The sequence below is a fragment of the Carassius auratus genome, chromosome 36 (genome assembly GCF_003368295.1).
Source record: "Carassius auratus strain Wakin chromosome 36, ASM336829v1, whole genome shotgun sequence".
NCBI classification, from domain to species: domain Eukaryota; kingdom Metazoa; phylum Chordata; class Actinopteri; order Cypriniformes; family Cyprinidae; genus Carassius; species Carassius auratus.
The window spans coordinates 7,294,196-7,316,634 of record NC_039278.1 but is presented as its reverse complement, the minus strand read 5'-3'; the positions used below and the strand labels follow the sequence as shown (position 1 = coordinate 7,316,634).

At 38.8% G+C, this 22,439-nt stretch overlaps 1 protein-coding gene across 1 annotated transcript; it reads left to right on the top strand.

Moving 5' to 3' along the window:
* The first annotated feature begins 8,093 nt into the window (after window positions 1-8,093).
* On the top strand, window positions 8,094-20,088 carry LOC113055110 (inter-alpha-trypsin inhibitor heavy chain H3-like). Its single transcript, XM_026221100.1, has 22 exons — window positions 8,094-8,245; window positions 9,165-9,197; window positions 9,411-9,434; window positions 11,515-11,669; window positions 11,813-11,917; window positions 12,010-12,172; window positions 12,575-12,685; window positions 12,842-12,970; window positions 13,148-13,264; window positions 13,359-13,527; window positions 13,800-13,925; window positions 14,176-14,357; window positions 15,118-15,306; window positions 15,669-15,808; window positions 16,149-16,306; window positions 16,423-16,449; window positions 16,577-16,615; window positions 16,713-16,826; window positions 17,638-17,839; window positions 17,966-18,138; window positions 19,448-19,559; window positions 19,639-20,088. Exons 1-22 carry the CDS (start codon window positions 8,150-8,152, stop codon window positions 19,775-19,777), a joined length of 2,703 nt encoding a protein of 900 aa, XP_026076885.1. The 5' UTR covers window positions 8,094-8,149; the 3' UTR covers window positions 19,778-20,088.
* Window positions 20,089-22,439: the final 2,351 nt, after the last annotated feature.

Sequence of the window (22,439 nt, the reverse complement as noted above, 5' to 3'; positions counted from 1 at the left end):
TACAAATGCAACCTTCGTCTGTTCGCTCTAAAAAGTATGTGGCTGTAAAGCAAAATTCATGGAACATCTCTTGAGGATGTTCTCTTCTTGTTGGTCCATACGTGAGATGCTGTGAGCGATGAAATCCTTGAGCTGAGAAGTGCTTGCTGCATCCATGGTTTGGTCAGATCGTTCTGTAATGAAATAACATGAGGATGCAACGTGCAAGTAAATAAGGTTTAATAATTGAAAGTCAGAATAAAGACACAAGTCGGGGACAAACAATCAGGTGGTGGTGAAGCAGGGACGAGATGGCGATCCGGTGGTTCCAGGAACCGTGGAACATCCAAACGACATGAGGAACTGATGAATTATAGATGGAGAACTGGGCTGACGAGACACGAGAACAGGACGCACACCAAGGAACAACCACATCGATCTGACAACATGAGAGGGAAATTGCTGGCATATAAAAGGGAGGTAAATTCAATGATAGCTGGTGACACTAATCAACACAGCTAGTAACCACACCCACACAATTACACTCAAGCAGACACCTAAGTGTGAGACAGCCGATTCATGAACCGTGACACTTCCATTTAGCAATACGACCCTCTCAAAAACATTCTCCCAGTTTTTAAGGACAAATGGTTCTTCACCCAAAAATACAACTATGTATTTTAAACCCCCACCAGTCTTCCAATGCAACCCTGCTGGCAATTTCAAACTGTTTTTTCCGTCACTCCTCCTATACTGAGAACTTCGCTTTTGCTCCAATTTACTTTGGCTGAAGAAATTATGCCATATTGAGCTACAATATTTGTTCACATGTCAATATCTTGATTATTAACCATAATGACTGAATCAACCGCATATGCAGATAACTTTTTAAACGTATATTACACACAATCTAAGTTTATAAAAAAAAAAATTCAAAAGCCAGTGAATATAACATATCAGACAGGGTACTGTCTAATTCCTTGCTGGACCTGAAAAATACTCCATTAATCTTCAGTCCATCTGACGTCACTACCAACTTGACTATAAACAGGCACCAGGAGAACATGTCATTCTCTTCTTCGTCTTCACTGACTGTTCTGTTTGAAGTATGCATGTGAAAGAACTGGTAAAAGCGATCTTTCTCTGTCTATTATGGTGACTACTAGCAAGCGTTTAGACAATGTGTGCATCCTTGTCTGTCTTATTTGACACCGATGACACACGCAATCTTTGCGTCATTTGTTTGGGTGAAGAGCATGCGAAAGAAGCTATGAGAGGATGCCCCCTGTAGAAAGAGGTTTCTTTCTGCGCGGAAGACTTCCTCTCTTAATCTCCCCCCTTGGCATCTAAGCCACTTCAAGAAATACATCTTACTTTAAATGGCAAGGCATATGCAGCAGTAAATCAGGCCTTTGAGGAGGCAATCTTCGTGCATTGTGAGAGTTTTTCAAAGTCAAAGTTTTTCAAAGCCTCTCTTTCCAATGAAAAAAGAAAAAAGGCAGCCACCTGCTTCCTGTGGTTCAGGACCCTCCGCTGCTGAGGCACGGAGGTGAATAAGCTTGTGAGAATTTCAGGTGGATCTGTCTGAATGGTTTAGAGTGGGACTTTCCCTTTCACGTTCGTAATGTCAGCAGACGAGAGAGAACCTCGGGAAGATGATGTTATATCTTTAACACTTTCTGATAATGAGGTTACTGCTCTGCTGGGTTTTTACCCAGGAAAAGCAGGAGATATTTGAGGATGGTGAAGAAGCTGAGGCTGAGCCTTCTCAGTTCTCTTGCTCTGCGTATGTAAAGCTGTTGGAGGTTATAGATCATGCCACGGCAAAATTGGACTTGCCATGAAAGCACGTTAATAAGGTGACGCCGTGAAGGTCTTTCTGACCATAGCCCTCCAGCCCAGATGAGCCTTCCATTTCTGCCTGAACTCCACACAGAGATCGAAAAGAAATGAAAGAGGCCATTTTCTTCTCGCATCCATCAGTTTCGGCATTAGAGTTGTGCCGACATCGAGACGATGCACGAAAGCAGCTATGAGAGGATGCCCCCTGTAGAAAGAGCTTTCTTTCAGCGGGGAAGACATCCTCTCTTAATCTCCCTACCTGCCATCTGAGCCCCTTCAAGAAATACATCTCACTTAAATGGCAAGGCATACACGGCAGCAGGTCAGGCTGTGGCTTTATTACACACAATGATGGTGCTTCAACCATATCAGACTGATCTGCTAAGTGACCTGGATAAAGGCGAGGGCCTTTCTCCTGATCAGGTAGCCGAGCTGCGCCACACCACAAATATCTCTCCATGCTACCAAGCAGGCCGCCTCCACCATGGGCAGGACTTTGGCAGCCATGGTGGTAGTGGAGAGACATCTCTGGATGAAAATGGCAGACATTGGGAAGAAAGAAAAGGCTTTTTGGTGTTTCCGTTGAGATGGTGATCAAGAAGTTCAGGGAGACGAAGGCGCGCTCCACTGTTTTCAGATCATTAGTTTCACAAAGGTCCAGGTCTGAGCCCAAACAGAATAGGGGTCCTGGCCCTTACTCGATCTGAGGATCAAAGAAAGGCACAGAAGGTTAGTGTCGCGACTCACGCTTCCTCCCCCACCTGCGGGCAGGGGTAAGAGGAATCATATGTCACGAGGAGGTAAGCAGAACCTAAGGGATGTGATCCAGACAAGGCAGCTTTCTCATCTGAATCAGAGCGATATCTTGGTATCTACTCATTCCCTTTGGGGATTTTTAGCTTATGCTTTTATTTTTTTAAACTTGAGCAGGGCTCCAGCGCTGGAGGGTGGTGCTGAGTTACAGTGTTTACTAAACACTCGTCAGCACCAGCCATCCAGCTTCATGTTCCGGTATTAGGGCGGCTGAGATCACAGGTTTCTGCGGGAGCCTCCTTGATCATCAGGCCTGTCACAGCACTGCAGAGAATTCCTTGGATGTCCGGCCAGGTCACCCTGGGGGATCTCCTGGCTGATTAGTTGTGCTGCCGCATCCAGCGGGAAGTGGAGGTGGAAGTTACAGAAGTCTTCTTGTATATGCTGCCTAAGGTGATGCTCCCCTCGACAGAGGTTTGTAAATTTTGAACTTGCCTCTCCCGTGCGGTCCAGCACCTCTGCGATGCTTAGGAACCTTTATGTACACAAACTAAGCTCTGTGTACTCTGTGAGCATTTTGCGCTCTTTCTAAATGGTGGTTAGTGTGCACCTTCTGAAATCCTGTATGGCAGGGGTGGACTGGAAGAAGTGCATGACGTGTTCTCCCGGTGCCTGTTTATTGTTGCGCCGGTAGTGATGTCAGAGGCTGTCGCCGGCCAACTCATTGGTGTTTGTTGGTCATGACGAGGTGTTCACCATAGTGATCCCTAGAAGATGCAGTGTCTCATTCCCTACTCAGGGAACAATGGTTATATTCATAACCCACATTCTTAAACTGAGACATATTTTCTTCTTCCTTTTGTCTCTGAGATTTACTTGACTCACCCTGTTCTATGTTCTCAGTAATTACTTTTTCTGGTCAGGCACGTATGAGGTGACCCTCCATCCCACATCCAAAGCATCAAATTTTTTCCGAGCTTACATAAACGTTGTGGTCATAATCATCCACTCTGAACTTTAAAATAAAGTTCAACTCTTCATTGTTGTTCTTTAATATCATTAAAACTTGCCTTCTAAAAGAAAGAACATGTCTCAGTTGCAGAGATTTACAGCCGAAATAAATCAATCTAATCGATGACATTAACAATGAACTTGCAACAAAACAATCTTTTTTGACTGACTAACGAGCGGCACTGCTTGAACAAAGATATCTGTAATTATTAGGGCTGGGGCAACCCTCTACATTGCGAGTAAATCACTCGCATATGTGACAAAATCTTCATTCTGGCGACTAAATGATGTCTAATATTAGCCAATGGCTAATAAATTCTCAGATTTTACTCGCCAGTGTGTTAACTCAGATATATGTTCACTTCCCGAACACTCTGACAGAGCACTTCAGAATGTTGAAGTCAGTGAACTGTTCACAGTGAATATGCTTTGATCTCATCTGAACTATTTCCAGACCGCACCCACATTATCATCATGAGGGTCTCGTACAGATCTGTGTGACTAGTGAGCGACGGGTCCGTCCCTTTTGCTTGCTGCATCACCTGATCCATGCACCTCTTCTCGTGATCTCGAAGTTTGCTCTGGTGCTTCTTCGGTTCATGAAGGGGATGATATAGCTCTTGGGTCTTCGGACCACGAGCAGTCCGCCTCTGAGCATTCCTCTCGCGATAAAATAGACAGGTTACAGCACACTAGTGGGTATAGCTTACCAAGCTGCAGGTCAGGCTGGTGCTGCACTGCACACTATGGCAGTGTTAGGGGCCGTTCACATATCACACCTAAAAACGCGTGGAAAACGCTAGGCGCGCCGTTTTCTCCTCCTTTCCAAAGCACTCGGGCAGTTGCGCCCCTGAGGCATCTGCCTTTGCTAAGCAACCATGACGTGCTCTCTCCATGAAGACACGGAAATTTCAGCAAAGGATAAATGGATTTTCAGCTCTAAAAATCGCTTGCAGTAGCTCTGCTACTAAATTTATTTCAAAATGGCAATCCATATACAACTATGATCAGCTGTTCCTTCATCTTACCTGAGCTTTCAACGTTGTTACGGGAAAGGATGAAGCTGATTGGTTAGTTCTTGTCACATGACCCGCGGTGCACTTGCGGCTCTATGAAAACTTGAAACGGTTTTAACTCAATGCGGTGAGGAAAAAACGGGCGTGTCGCACCATGTGCGAGTCGCGAACGCTTTGCGAATGTGTTGAGAACGCGTCGCTTCCATTAGGAGAGCGCATACCGTGCGCCTACATTGGAAATAACGAATTTGAGCATGCAAAAGATGCGATATGTGAACGGCCCCTTACAGGTGTACCAGGCTGACCTGTTGAAGGACTTGATTGTGGGCAGTACAGTCAACGAGGAAGCATTCTCTGAGCTTCGTCGATCAACAGATTTGTCTCTCCGTGTGACCAAGCATACGGCCTACGTTCAATGTGAGCTTTAGTCAGCACGGAGAGGCATTTGATCCATAATTTGATGGGTATTAAAGAGAAAGATTGTTTGTTTCTGTTAGACTCTCTTGTCTCTCCATCTGGCCTGTTTGGCGATTCAGTTAATACGGTTGTCACCAGGTTTAAGGAAGTAAAAGAACACACGAAGAAGCATTCGTTCATTTCCTTCCTCACTGCCCTCAAGGGGAGGGCCATCGGCCACAAGATCTTTTCGCCCCTTCACGTTACATCTCGTGATTCGGGGGGGCAGTGGTTTCCAGTGAAATATTAGATGTTCCGTTGCTTCCTGCCATCATTCAGGACACGGAACATCCAACATCCCCTCAAAAGGAAATGTTAAAATTGATACCACTCTCAGAGAGTGTGGCAGCGTGGAAACTTCTGCCAGGCATTTCTGCATGGGTTTTAAGCATAGTACAGATAGGATACAGGATACAGTTTATTCATGGTCCTCCACGTTTCAACGGCGTGGTCTCCACTTCCATGAAAACTGGAGCTGATGCACATACTGTCACAAGAGATGCAAACTCTTCTGAGCAAATAGGCAATAGAACATGTTCCTCTTCCGGTGAGAGAGTCGTACTATTACAGCAGATACATCCTAGTTCCCAAAAAGGGGTGGGGAGTGCGTCCAATCTTAGATATTCGAAGCTTAAACCTTACAGTCAAGCGCTCAAGTTAAAGATATTAACCGTCAAGACAGTCGTGTCGAAAATCCGAAATCACGAATGGTTCATCACGATCGATCTGAAGGACACATTTTTTCACATATAAATTTTGCCACAACACAGAAAATTCCTGAGGGTTGCTTTCGGGGGTGAAGCTTACCAATTTCGGGTTCTTCCATTTCTAGACTTATCGCCCTGCACGTACACAAAATGCATGGATGCAGCACTAGCTCCATTATGACTCCAGGGCATTTCCATTTTGAACTACATCAATGATTGGTTAATACTAGCACAATTACAAGAGATGGCGCTACAACACAGAGACATCGTGTTAGCTCATCTAGTTTTTCTAGGGTTGAGACTCAACACCAAGAAAAGTATTCTTTATCTGGCCCAGAGAATGACTTATCTCAGTATTGTTTGGTATTCGATCATGATGTGGGCACAAATGTCTCCCGCAAAAATCGAGACAATTCGGCAGACTATGAGCAAAGTCAGGCTAGGCCAAGATCGCACCGTTCGTCAGTACCAAAAGATGTTAGGTTTCATGGCTTCAGCAAGAGCTTGGATTTCATCCAAGAGCCAATCCTCAAAAGCAAATAAAAGTGACGCGCCGCGGGCTTTGTACACTATCTCTGTGGCTCAGACCCAGGGTTAGGGTTAGGGTAAGGGCCCCGTTCCTTGCCTTGGGTCCCAATCTAGGGGCACCGTGTCGTCGCAGATTGCTAACGATGGATGCCTCCCTGATGGGCTGGAGAGCGGTCTTGGATGGCCGTCCAGCTCAAGGGGAATGGGAGGGTCATCAGCTCGATTGGCACATGAATTGCCTCGAACTGATGGCCGTATTTCTGGCTCTGAAATATTTTCTCAATCATCAATTGAGGGGCTGTCATGTCCTAGTGCGGGTGGACAACACAGCAACAGTCTCTTATATAAATCACCAGGGAGGTCTGCGCTCACACAATCTGAACAGAATAGCGAGGCAGATTTTTCCTGTCACTCAGGGCAGTTTACATTCCAGTGCATTTGAATATGGGAGCAGATTTACTGTCCAGACAGACACTACCGACGGGGGAATGGAAACTCCACCCGGAAGTAGTGAAACAGATTTGGCAAGAAAAATTTTAAAGGGTGGACCTCTTTGCCTCCCAACAGACAGTGCAATGTCCCCTTTACTTCTCTTTCAGTCACCCAGCTTCCTAATTCGTCCCACCGACAGAAGAGACTACATTACCCATACACCCTTGAGTTTTACAAGTGAAAAGCCCATGCGTCGCTTTTGCCTCTGCAAGTAACAATTCAACGTGGCCGGAGAGGGTGTGTTGGACGCGCACACTCAGCTCTGTAAACATTCAAATACAGAGTGAACAATACTTAATGTGCTCTCCTGGCTTTAGACCCTGAATACTAAAACATCACGGTCAGAATCAGATGACTCGCTGGCTGACATCCCACCAAGCCTGAAAGGTCAGACGCAAGATAATGAAGTAATTCAGTAGCTCTTTCAGAAAAATTCGGGACAGTCCCGAAATCTTAACTGTTGTCCCGAATCTGGCCCTAATTGTCCCGAAAATTATACTAAAGCAAAATCTTGAGTAGTTATTGTCTGATAAACATCAAAAACTGTCTGCGGAGGTTGAGTCGTCCTGCAAACAGCCCCCGTCAGCTGCTCATTGGCTGCAGCATTTTTTCCAAGTTCTAAAAAAATACCGTATATATCTAATTAATCTATATGCACAAAGACAATATGACTTTTTTGTCCCCTTTTTGTTTTAAAGCTTGATGAAGAGAGTGCAAGTTCCTACAGCTGCGAGGAGGACAGTGATGCACGCGTACAGGAGTGATTGACAGTTCGCGGCACTGTGTACAAAAAATAAGTTTAAGCTCATTAGCGTTACAGAAAGGTCTGATTTAAACACTGTTACAACAGTCATTGTTTTTTTTTTTCTTTTTACAATGGCATTTAAGTGCATGATTTTAATGTTGTTGTTTCTTGTGGCAGACTAAAGTGTAATGACATACGGTTGATCTTTGAATAAAAATGTGTTTAGTTAAGGTTTGAAATTCATTATCTTTTATTATAGGCTACGAAGTCTAATATCATAAGCCCCCTATCCCGTCACCCAAGACCGCAGACAGCCCCCTTACCATTACCATCAATATAGTTATGCTATAATAGAGTACCGGAACCTCTTTTGGGCCACTTAAAGCACTGCATACAATCAATAATTTAGGAACAAAGATCACAAATGCCCATTACCACCCAAATAAATATTTGCTCTGCATACACAGTGATCACTCACAAGATCAATGATTTAGGAACAAAGAAAACACATTAAAAAAAACAAACCCACTCAAAGAACTATTTGACCTGAACAAAGTCTAGACAGTGGTTTTAGAGTGTTTAAAAGTCCTGATGTCCTGTGATAGAACAGATGGTGCACCATGTCTACAGGGTGGATATTCTGCTTGTTTGGGTGTGTATGTTTTTGTTCAGGGTCTTTTGAAACCCTGGTCATCTCAAAGGGAAATGAGCAATGGGTAAGTCTAGTTTTCTTGTCATTAAATTTTGTTTTGCTGCACTAATTAAGTGGCAAACATTTTGATCTGCAGTATATGTTAATTGTCAATACAGCGACAAAAATGGGAAAGTATCCATCATAGTTTAGTCATCATATATTTTTCTGTACAGTCAGAGTCATGCACATACATTTTGTATTAATTGAAATTAAATTATATTTATGCATTTTCAGACGCTTTTATCCAAAGCGACTTACAGTGCATTCAGGCTAACAATTTTTACCTATCATGTGTTCCCCGGGGAATCGAACCCCCAACATTGCGCTTGCTTGCCTGCTAACAAAATGCTCTTCCACTTGAGCTACAAGAACACTATTTATAAACTAAAAGTTATTTACTGTTAGACTTGAGATTCATGTTCTAAATATAATTTTGAATAAAGACATGAAATGTTCAGAAAACATCACAGAATCATTTATTCAAACTATCTATCCAAACAGGCTGATTAATTCAAAAACAAAGAAAATTACCACTGACTTTATAAATTAAACACCAAATTTGTTCAAAAAGACTACACTATTTTCAGGGAAGCACAAATGTTCTACTTTGTTTGGACAAAATAGAGCTAAATTTATACTTATTGTTATGCATAATGGAAGGTTAGTACCTAATCTTGTACAGTCTTGGAGAATTAGAACTTGCATACAGTTGTCAGATTCACCATAATTAAGAATGTATGCCACATGCCAAATTTAAATAAAATATATATATATATATATATATATATATATATATATATATATATATATATATATATATATTAAAATTAAAAAATATCTTGCAAAAAGGGCACTTATCCAGTCAGAGGCTAAAAGCACCACTTTCGGTGTATCTGTGTATGTGTCTGCATAAAGTAATGAGTCCTCTAATGTCCCTCCAGGTCAACCATCCCAGCACGACCAGACTCTTAAAGGTATGCAACAAAGTTGTTAAAAGTTTGCTATGCCAATACTGAAATTACAGTACTGAAATTATATTCAGGAATTAGAAAGGTGTTACATATAATAATACACAACACATACGTATAGGCTATTTTGTGTGTTAGCTTTAGCATACAAACTCTTTTACATCTACACACTGTATTTTGTTGCCATCTAAAATTAATTTTCTAATGGTCTCCTCACAGAAGCGAAGTGTGAGCAGTGCTGAGGTGGGAACTCTTTCTTACATCTCACACAAGTTTGTCTGTCAAGACTTTGATCATTTTAAAATGAATGGGAGTTTTATTGGTCTGTTTATACCTGATCTGACCCTTAAAAATACTGTTGTATAACTGATTCATTATTACTGTAAATTGATTTTATTTTAATTAATAATAACAATCTACATGAATAAAAATATAATTTGCAATATAGGTTGATTAACTTATATTCTGTAATGTAGCTGACACTGACCTTAAAAGGGTCATCGGATGCTCATTTTCCACAAGTTGATATGATTCTTTAGGATCTTAATGAAAAGTCTGTAACATAGTTTGGTTCAAATTTCTCAATGGTATTGTAAAAACACCTAACCATGTCAAAAACAGCTCTGTTTAAAGCAAGACATTTTGTTGCATGTTCCTTTAAATGTTAATGAGCTCTACTGACCCCACCCCTCTCTTCCTGAGCCGCTCTCAGAGAGACTATTTACTTTGCTTGCTTATAAGCACATTATTAGGGAAGGCAATTTGCAAAGATCCATTAAAAAACGTTATACTCACTTTACCTGTAGGTGAAGCTGGATCACGAATGGTTGCGTGAATATAGATGCATTTATGTGAATCGGGGGCACATTAACTTCAAAAACAAATCCACTGTCTTCAGCAGCTCAGATGTCTGGAGTTAAGGACGACTGCTATGTTCATTATTTCATCCAACAACAGAACACCACGATTGCTTAGGAGTCATTCTTGTCTACATCTGCTCCCGTGGTGAAACAATGGTGAACAGCTTACTCAGGGAAGGGCTAATTTAGGGATGCACCGATTACCAATACCACTTTTTTCCAGCACTTGCCTGATACCAATACTTTTATTTTTGTTACTTGGCGATACAGAGTACCGATACAGATATTTATATTGCATTTTTCATTTTTTTAAGATACTGGGTACAGAAACAGAAAGAGTATAATGTTAGTTGGTTAACTTAATTTATTAAATAGATACAGTCAAAGCAAATTTGACACATTTCTCAGATTATCACAGTTTATCCTCTATAGCAGTGGTTCCCAATCCTGGAACCAGGAGAACACTGCACATTTTAAATGTCTTCCTATTCAAACACACCTGATTCAACTCATCAGCTCATTAGTGAAGGCTCCAAGGGCTCTCCAAGACCAGGATTGGGAAACACTGCTCTATATTTTAGAAGATGGTAAAAAAAAAAAAAAATGAACTCTTGAGTTAAACTGTGTCAGAACAAAATCATCTTGATAATGTTAGATAACTTTGATAGAGGGGTATGTAAAGGATTTCAATCAGTAGGACAGTATTACACAACTATCAAAACTAAGTCAGGCAACCCTTAACCTTAATGACTGCCTGTAGTCTCCTGGGCATGCTGTCATCCAGGTTCATGCAAACTATGAAGAATTTTGGGTATAATTTGTCACAGTTCACTTTATTTTGCTATCCTCACTCACATAAATTAACTATAGTGTCCTGCAGCCACTAGTAAAAAAAAAAAAAAAAAACTCAAATTATATCTGATCTCTGAATAAATTATGTTTTCCTTTGGTTATTTTCACACTTAATTATGCCCATTAAAGTTTTTGTTACTTTCTTTGATAATTTTTTTTTGCTCTATGGTTCATCATCTTTAATTTAATAGCATTAGAGCTGCTTCGTTTGTTTATAGTGAATGCCCCTATTAATGGTCTTATTTTGGACGATTTTGCACGCTGTGTGACGTCAAAAAAGACCAGCATCTGAGATTTGCTCGAGTTGCAAAAGGGGCAAAGATTTTAGTAGATAAAAAAAAAAAAAACACTGGGTAGATTTTTATCATTATAGGGTGGTTGTGTGTACACACTGCCAACACACATTTCAGTTCAAACAACTTGTAAAAGTGCATGTAGCATCCGATGACCCAAGCTCAAGCTCAGCCTTTGTCCTGAAATGACTGCAGTCTAAGGCACTTATTTTTTAAGTGATTGCTTTTGTTACAATATATATCAGTTAGTCAGCACTTAATAAGTGACAACTCTATCACTCTTTATTTGCCTCTGTGTGTTTTCCTTCTGTCTTTCAGATAGAGGTGCAGAGCATAAAGGTGGACTGCAAGGTGACATCACGTTTCGCCCACACTGTCATGACCACTAAAGCTCTCAATAAGGCCAACATCTCACAGGAAGTGTCCTTTGAGGTGGAGTTACCCAAGACCTCCTTCATCACCAACTTCAGCATGTCAGTCCTTTTTCCATCTGATTTAGTTTCAGATCAGAGGAACTCAGCATGAGCCAAAAGAAGCCATTGCTTTTCAGTTTAATATATGTTTGCAGTTCGGGAAATTATTGAAATGTGTGCTGACACAGTTTTTGGATTTTCAGGGAGATTGATGGCAAGACATACACAGGTGTGGTGAAGGAAAAAGAGAAGGCCAAGGAGCAGTATCAGAAGGCTGTGTCATCTGGCCAGACTGCTGGTTTAGTCAAGTGAGAAGAGGAAAACAAACAGGAAGTCATCCTGAACTTTAAAATGCTTGTTCCTAATATACTGCTAAGTAACTTATGTTGTGGTCTTCCAGGGCTTCAGGTCGAAAAATGGAGACGTTTTCTGTTTCTGTGAATGTTGCAGCAAACAGCAGTGTGATATTTATTCTCACCCATGAAGAACTTCTTCGACGAAATTTTGGCAAATATGAGCTCATGATCAGAGTCAAACCCAAACAGCTGGTCCAGCACTTTGAGGTTTATTATAAAGCACAACAGATTTTATAACATCATAATTGAGAATCCACATGGTATAATTTTAGTGTACTACAAAATGCAAAAAGGTGAAAGACTAATAAGGGTGGTGGTGTTTTACATTTTTACATAAAAGTTTATACTGTGGTATAGTTCCCCCAAAAATGAACAATTTACTCACCATCAGGTCACCCAAGATGTAGATGAGTTTGTTTCTTTATCTGAACAAATTTGGAAAAATTCAGCATTACATAATTTGTTCACCATTGGATCGTATGCGGTGAATGGATGCCGTCAGAACAATAGTTCAAAGAGCTGAAACACTTGAGAAAGCAATATTATGGATAGAAGACTCATATTTAAAATGTGCACCGTTCATGGACACGTTATTCCTCCAATCCACAGATTGTAGCAGATATTTATGAGCCTCAGGGAATTGCATTTTTGGACGCATACGGTACATTCATCACCAATGAATTGTTCCCTCTAGTGGAGAAAACGGTCACTGAAAAAAAGGTGATGATTCAAATACCTTTGCATGGATGGATACCAATTTATACCAGTATATATCATTAGCATTATACTTAATAAAGCTAGTAACAAAGAAGGATCTCCATTAGACAATAATAATGTTGATAATGATAATGATAATAATTTGATCCATTTGTTCAGGCCCATGTGTCCTTCTCTCCAACACTGGATCAACAGAGGAAATGCACCGAGTGTGATGGGACACTCATCGATGGAGATTTCTTCATTAAGTATGATGTCAAGCGTGCTCATGACATCGGTGATATCCAGGTCAGACATCATTTGGATGATAGAGACACACAAGAAATAGCGTAAAATGGACAAATGAAAAGAATCCTGTTCTGTGGCCTGCTGTTTAACACATAAGCTCTGATATGTTAACGCTTGAATTTTCCAATATATACAAATAAACTATAAAGCTATAATTGATATCTTTATCATGTACAGATTGTGAACGGATACTTTGTGCATTTTTTTGCACCGGCTAATCTTCCAAAAGTACCAAAGATGGTTGTTTTTGTGATAGACAACAGCTACTCTATGGTGGGAAAGAAAATGTCACAGGTGAGTCATGACGTCTGTTAAATGAGAAAAGACTGCTTTCAGTTTTAAATTGTCAGCCACTTGGACACTTGTCTGTGTTTGTTGTCTAAATTAGACTAAGGAGGCTCTGGTGACCATACTTGGCGACCTCCCAGAGGAGGACTACTTTGCCATCATCGTATTTTCAACCACCTTTGTTGTATGGAAGCCACATTTAAGCAAAGCAACAAAGGAAAATATCAAAGCAGCCCAGGAATATGTCAAAACAATTGAAGTTATTGGTAGTAAGTGTGAATATGAAGGAAGTTATCACTGAACAGATTTTAAATGAATAATTGTATGCAGTCCACGTGGAAAGAGGGACTCTTAAAAGAGGCAGAGGGACTAAGGGGCACACTGAGTGTTAAAAAAAAAAGCTGCCCATGCAATAAGCCCTGCTAAATCCACTCAATGTAGTTTACATTAAGCAAACAAAACATGTTTACTATAAAGTTATGACTCAGGTTTTTTTAATTATTATTTATCAATAATCAAGTATAAATTGTTTTTGCCTCAGGTACTGAATTGCATGATGCTGTCATCCATGGTGTGAAGATGTTGTATGAAGAGCAGCGTAACAGTACAGCCTCAAAGGACATGGTACTGATGATCATTTTGCTGACTGATGGGGAACCAAACAGTTGTATGTATATGCACATACCGACAACCTTACTGCTTCATGATTTTACTTGAGGAACAACTTTGCCTAGGAGTAGCCCTAAAGAAACATACAGGAAACAGCCCTAGTGTCATTGCCATTATCTTATTAAAGAACACCAGAGAGAGCCCTGAGGTTTAGCTCAAGAGTAGACAAGATGAATCAATCAGTTATTTATGGCTGTAGTACTTTTTATTGTTTCTTTGGTGAAATAATATATCGTATTCATTTTTAGATCCCAGAACTCTTCCTCAAATCCAAGAGAGTATTCGTGACGCCAATGATGGGAATATCACTCTGTTTAGTTTGGCCTTCGGTAATGATGCAAACTATGGATTTCTGGATACTTTGAGCAAGCAGAACAATGGCCTGGTTCGCAGGATTTATGAGGACTCAGATGCTCCACTTCAGCTAAAGGTAGCCAAAATATTGATTCCTTGTAATATAAAAAAAGTCATTTTTTCCCCAATTATAGCTACATCTTCATTCAATCTCAACGTCAGTTTTTCAGAATTTGAAGATATTTAATTTTATCGATACTTTGTTACAAAATATTTTAATATATAACAACCATTATATTATTACTACAACTAAATATATATTAATAATGTAAATATATATATTTTTGGTAATGTTTTATCTGTTAAATAAATATCCTTTGAACTGCACAGTTTGGACCCTGTTGTTATTTATTTTATTTTTTTCAAATTCATGTTTTATTATTTAGTAATATACCAAATAAGAGGGTTCCTTAATAATTAATAAAATAGCTGACAGAGAATTACAAAATGGACAAATATATAGAAGCCTGTTCCAGCCGTGGGATAAAAATAAAAACTAACAAACATAATTATAACTCTTTTCTCACAATTCGGAGGACAAAAGTTCTCAAATTGCGAGTTAACATCTCACAACTTTTTCTTCACAATTGTGAGAAAAAAAAGTCTAAACATTTTTTTTTTACCCATGGTAGAAACAAGCTTCCAAATAAAACTAGATAGATTCATATCAAATCAAAATTGGAATGGAATTGAGAAATGTGCATCGATACCCAACTCTAGTTTCAGTCTAGTGCAATTGTGATGACACTTTAAATGTTGATAAGATGCTGACCTTATCAGCAAAGCTGACTTTCAAGAAACTACTGTTAATGGTTTGCTAATAATTTGTTACCAAGGGATTTTATGAAGAAGTGTCCAGTCCTCTACTCTCAGATGTGCATTTTCACTATCCGGACAACACGGTCAACTCGCTGACAAGAAGCCATTTTAAACAGCTATACAACGGCTCTGAGATCATGGTGGCTGGCCGACTTAATGACTTAAATGAAATAGACAACTTTGCAATTGAAGTGTTCGCACAAGGAGTGAGTAAATATTCTATCCTTTCACACATGTGCATAGTTCATAGTGGCAGTTTTTAAAACCGATTATGAATGTGGACATTGGTGATTCAATGTATGTGAGCATAAAAGCATTTCCTTGTCAGGGAAAAAAGTAAAAAAATTTATAAAATGCTTTTAGGCTTACAAATAATTTAGAAGGAATGTGTAATTCCTGTTCCTATATCCTAAAATGGATAGTATAATAGAAAAATGACATCACCAATGAATTCATAGATCGTAGCCTCATTAATATCGTTGGGTTGTGAGATGATATTCACAGTGAATTTACGTCATTATTTATTGGGGACTTATAAAACTAATTTGACTTTTTTGTTTTGCAACAGTTCGAAAATAACTTTGAGCTGAAAGGTCAAGCAAGTACTCAGAAGTGGGAAACCATATTTCCTGATGAAGAGTATATCTTTGGGGACTTTACTGAGCGTCTCTGGGCATATCTGACCATCCAGGAGCTCTTGGATAAGAAGTCTGTTTGAAAAAGCGTGATCTTTAGCACATTAACCTTAAACTATAAAGGATCAATGTGATCCTGGACCACAAAACCAGTCTTAAGTCGCTGGGGTATAGTTTTAGCAATAGCCAAAATAATATTGTATGGGTCATTATCGATATTTAGCTTCGAAAAATTTGATTTGTGGTGCAGGGTCACAAATAGTCCTCTACATATTTTAATTAAATGTAAAAATGACTAGTATGAATGTAATTTATCTGAATTCACTGATTTTAATTGGGTCTGAATATTCATTCATAGTCTTTAAGATGATTTGGATCAAATCCAATTATAATACAAAAATATTTTCTTACAGAAACAAGGGTACACCAGAGGAGAAAGGAAATGCCACTGAAGAAGCTCTGAGCCTTTCATTAAAGTACAATTTTGTTACACCGCTTACCTCCATGGTCGTCACTAAACCTGAAGATGAGACCAAAAAAGGCATGTTTATTGCTGACAAACTGACTGAAGGTATGACTAAACTGTCAAATAGCAAGCAGAAGTTGTGACAGTGTTCTCCATGAATCTGTAACTATATGTTTAACTGGTTATATGACACTCACTCTTTTCTCAACATTGATACACAGAGGAACGAGGAAAATCTCAAAGATATGGTACGTCACTACTTAACAACGTAATGAGTTTAATATACTTTTTTTCATATTTGACATTGTCAAACCACATTTACTATTTTGGAGCATTTATGTTAGTTCATCTCTGTCTTATTTACATGTTACACAGCTGTTGGAGCCAGCTACCCTGTCAGGACCACAAATTATGGTAAATTAAAAAAAATATGCACTGGCCTTGTGAAATGTAGGTAATGCTTTTTAAGTCACATCAGAAGTGATGTTCTTACAATTTTCCAATGTAACAGCTGATGGAGATCCACACTTCATCATTGAGCTGCCAGAAAAAAATGATGCTCTGTGCTTCAACATTGATGACAAACCTGGTACCATCTTCAACCTTGTTAGAGACTCAATTACAGGTGAGAACAATTTTCTATTTTATCAGAAAAGTTCAGAGGCATTCAGCGAGCCATGGCTTCACAAGAACACAGGTTGACATGAAATTAAGGTTGCCCCTCCTGACATTGTAGATTCTTTAAACCAAACAAGATGATAGACTTAACAAGAGGAGTAATGTTTGTAAACAAACTTTGTTTAAAAGTTTGAGATATCTTTGAGAAGCTTGAACTTCAAAGATTAGCATATTGCTAGAATGTTTTAAGATGTTGCTAACACATTTTAGCATGTTGCTAGCATGATTTACATGCATATTTTAGCATGTTGCTAGAATGATTTTGCACATTGCCAACGTTTTAATATTTTAGCATGATTTACCACACTGATACCATGTTTTAGTATGCTGCTACCATGATTTAACACATTGCAAATATGTTTTAACATGATTGAGCATTTTGCTAGCATGATTTAACATGTTAATATTATAGTAAACGTATAATATTACATGTTAATATATAAAAATATGTGAAACAATGAGTATGAAAATCAGTGGGATTTTTTGCAGCTTTAGCTTGAAAACTCTAGGAGCAGATTTCTTTAGTCTTAGAAGGTGAAGAAAGAGAAGAAAAAGCTTAAATAGTAGATCAGATATAAAATATTTTTCCCATTTCTACTGAAACAAGAACTTATGAATGGTGGAATGGTGGAATGTTGGCCTGAACGCTTCAGAGAAATCAGCTTATAAATGGCTTATAAATACTTATATTTTAAATCACACTTATCCACAATGTCAACAGTTCTAGGGATTATATTTGATTTATTTGTGTCCCATAGGAATTGTGGTCAATGGCCAAACCATTGGAGATAAGAAAGTCATCCCAGGAACCAAGGTGCAAACCTATTTTGGCCGCTTTGGGATTGTTCATGAGAAGTTTGGTATCAGATTGATGGTAAGCACAAAGGAGATCTCAGTGTCTGAAAAGGGAAAACAGGCTAAATTCTTCTGGACTGATACTGCCACAGTTAAAGGTCCCAAGTAAGATGCAGGATATCATCTTCTCATTTCAATCATATTGAGTCATTGTGAGCTCACAGAAATGTGTGCCCTTCATAAGGAAGCAGGGGAAAGACTCCTGACAGAATTTTGTCCTTCTTTCTCCAGCATGGATCTGCAGGTGATCAAAGATCGCAGTTTAACAGTGACCCTTAGGAACTCAATCAAGTTTCTTATTATCCTGCACAAAGTCTGGCAGAAGCACCCGTATCATCAAGACTACCTCGGGTTCTACACCTTGGACAGTCACCTCTTTTCAAGCAATGTCCATGGCCTGCTTGGTAAAACATCTAAAGAACATTCAAACATGACATGAGCCTTGAAATGCAACTTCTTTTTTTATATGATTTTGTTAAATTATATTTTGAATTATTAATTTAAATTTTTGACAGGATTTAATGATACTATGCAATATTTATAAAAAATGTATGAGATATTTTTTCCACAGTATGTTTTGTCTGAGAAGGTACCAAGTGTTACTTTTTTTATTTTTCGACCCTTAATCATGTCCGAATTATTTCGATGATTTGTTTGTGTGTATATAGCTAATACAGAAAAAGTCACCAAGTGTAATCCCATTCTGCTGAAGTAAACAAATTCAAACTAAATTTTCGTCCCAGGGTTTAAGGAATATTCCAAGTTCAGTTCAAGTTAAGCTCTAAGTTAACTATTGTGGTATAACATTAATTACCACAAAAATGATATCAATTCTTCCAGTGCCTGCTCTCCTATAAAAAACAAAAGGCAAAAAATTATTTTACAGTGAGGTAATAACAATGGACGTGAATGGGGCAAGTTTGTGGAGGATTTAAAAATAAAAAATGGGAAGCTTATACTTTTATAAAACTACTTCCATTGTTTCTTCTGTTAAAAATTGTTTATTATATGATTATGTTTCTTAATCAGAAGTTTTACAGCTTGTTTTAGGAGTTATGGTAGTCTAGGGTTTGGTTATCATGGCAACAAATCTATAAAATTGGATGTAACTTTACACAGAAAAGCTTTTTTTTTTTCACATTAAAATCATTTTTACATTTTTTACATCAAGTGGCTACTGGAACAGTGGCACGTCCTGATTTTGCCAAGTTCGATGTGTTCCTAGGTCAACATATTTTGTTGACCCTGGAACAACATTTTACTCCAAAAATATGTTCTTAACCATATCCCTACACCTAAACCTAACCTTAACCATGAGTAATCCCTAAAATCAGAGGAAATGATAGATGAATGACACTGATGTAAAAGCACCAAACACTGATTTTAAGCGTAAACTTCACAAAATCTATAAACTGGTTCTTCAAATCTGATTGGTTAATCACAATGTTGTTCCAGGGTCAACAACGATGTTGTCCCAGGAACATGTCTCACTTGGTAAAATCAGGTTCTGCGGAACAGTGAGTATTTTAACACTGACAAACATGGCCAAGCGTCTCATTATAAGGGTGGACAAGTGGAAACATTTTTGTGGTTATCAATATAGTCACTTATGCTGTCAGCTCTTAATGAGTCAGAAATATTGCTTTTAGAGAGAATTGTCAAGAAACACAGTTAGTGATGGCTGTGCTCTGAACTGTGTTCACGTCTCTTTAGGTCAGTTCTACCATGGATTGGACTTTGAAGTGAGTGAACCGTTTCCAGGAAAGGATCCAAACAAGGCAGATGCTATAATGTTTGTGAAGGGACAAGAGCTTGTAGTTACCAGGTGAATTAAAGACACTGTTTGCCAGTTTGTACATGAAAGGTCAATGTTACCTTAATACTGTGTTATTCTGTGTCTTTAGGGGTTTGCAGAAAGATTTCAGACAGGATGTGAAGAACGGAGAAAAAGTGCCATGTTGGTTCATTCATAATAATGGCACCGGACTGCTTGATGGAGTTCACACAGACTACATCGTCTCTGGTCTCTTCAAGACAATCTAACTATGAGCCAAAGCCAGACAAAACAATGACCGACAGCTCTAGTCAAACAGATAATAAGAGAAAGATTAAGACATGAAAACATGTCATCATCATCATCAAAATGATCAGTTTAACACGCATTTTCAATGTGCGCCACTTATGCTTTATTTTCACATTTGCATAATTTCCAACATTTTGTGGAGAGATGATTACAGCATTGCACTAGATTTGTAACGAGAAGCATTTGTAAACTTGAAAGTATTCAAGTGAAGTATTATAAGTATTGTAATTTGACTACATATTGTCAAATAAATAATACAGTAATTCTGGAATACTATTTGTTTTATTACAATAGTGATATATTTCTTAGTCTCTGAAATATTGTTATTATTATATAATCCCCCTCAGAGCCATTAGACATGAAGATATATGAGGAAATATTGTTCAAATTGTATTTTTGGAAATGGTATTGAATATCAGTATGACAACACTGCTTGAAAGTTAAAAACATGAGATCACAGATATACATTTATAACTCAAAGCTAACTAAACCCTTTAATGGTAACATAAAAAAAATAAAAAAACTCAAATAAACATCATATCTTACAAACGCCTGACAATCACACACACAGAACTAACATAAAAAATAAAATAAAATAAATCTAACCACTAGGACACTACGTCTGAATGACTGATAAGAAACACTCCTTTAACAAATGTCAGATCTCATCCAGTAAACATTTTCTTGGCCAAATTAATGAGCAGATATTCATGTAAGTGAGTGCTTGAACTGTGTGTTGTTAATGAAGCGAATCATTCTCTCAACTACATCTGCTTTACAAACCTGTAAAGTCACTGGCTTCCTGTGCTTACAGTGAACACAGCTTCTTATTAAATACATTGTAATACACACATAATGTTCTAATTAAACATTACTCTTTAGTTGCTCCTCATTTTACATTATTCTGTGTGACAGCAACATTTTTGGAAGTAAATATAGCTGCCAGCAGTGTGTTATTATTAACATTTTACCAATTACACTGTACCAACACCGCGATAGTATAGACCAACAAGCATCTTTAAGAAGCAGGATGATTCCATGTATAATAAAATAGCTGTTGCTGAGCTGACCTCCGTGTTCCACTGTGTGGCCCACCAACAATCATACAGATCGCTTGACTGTGTGATGAAGTTAACACCAAAACTGTACTCTGATTCGGCTATATAAACTTGTCACCTGCGGTCGCATAAAAGCTGAAGCACTGGTCACAAACGTCCTGGCACCCCTCGCATCTGACTTCTCAAAGAGCCTTAAGTCAAAAGACATATTCTTTTCCATTGCAACAGATGCCTCTAATAAAGGCAATGTGAAAACATTACCGATCTCTGTGAGATTCTGGACTCCTGAGCAGAGCATCCAGAACAGAGTTCTTGATTTCTTTGAACAGTAATACTTACTTACAATAAATGAAAGGAACACAAACTCAATTAAATTTGAGTTCATGATTTTAATGTTGTTTTTTTGTGGCAAACTAAAGATTAAGACTGTTGATCTTTGAATAAAAATATGTTTGGTTTAGGTTTGAAATTAATTATCTTTTATTATAGGCTACGCAGTCTGATATCATAGAAGCCCCCATCCCGTCACCCCAGACTACAGACCGCATTACACAGATTGAAAATCGTCACGTAGGCTAATGTAATTAGTATACACGTGAATCTACCTTGTGATGTAATGAATTTTAGTTTTTGTGTAAATGCATGAAAACATGACCTTATGACAAATGTTTAGTTTCTATGTACTTTGTTGATTGTATTCTGATGATGCAGATCATTCAGTCACTGAATTTGTAACTGTAAAGAAGTTCTCATAACATGGACATATCATTTACCATCATGACTCTTCACGGCTGGTACGTCACTCTGGTTGTCTTCTTTTCACCTTGACCTGAGTTGACTTTTTTTTTCCTTTTTCCGGGAAGTAAATCAATCAATTATTCAGAATAAAGAAAAAAGTACCATTTTGAAATAGTAATTAGCAATGTCTGCAAATAGTGCAAAATGCAAAGAAACACTAGAACGCAAGTAGCCACAAACTACAAGCGTAGTTTAAACTACAAGATTATTTTTTATTATTTCTTTTAGATAGTTCCTGCGTCAAGGAACTAAGTCAATGTCAAATTATGCCATCGAGTTCCGCACACTCGTCTCATCTAGTGGCTGGATCGACAAGGCGTTATGGGGTCATTAACTCCACGGACTTGCGGGACGCATCAAGGATGAGATATACCCCCTAGAGCTGATCACTACACTCGATGGCCTGGTTGAACTTGCCGCTCGGGTTGACTTCTGTCTGGCACAAGAGCTTTGATCGCTCACCTGGTGCTGGGAGACAGTCTATGCGAGACACTTGACGGCATCACCATACCTGCCGGATGCCTAGAGGGTCGTTTGCTTGTACCTAGGTCAGTTCGAACTAGCATTCTTCAGTTAGGCCATTCTTCTAGACTAGCTTGCCGCCTGGGAGCTGCTCGTATTATTTTGCTGATTAAGCAACAGTTTTGGTGAATGTCAGTGGTGCGGGACACTCGTGAGTTTGTGTTAGCCTGCCCGGTGAGTAAAGGCTCCAATCGTCCCCCAGTAGGGCTTCTCCGGCAGCTGCCTATCCCTTCAAGACCTTGGT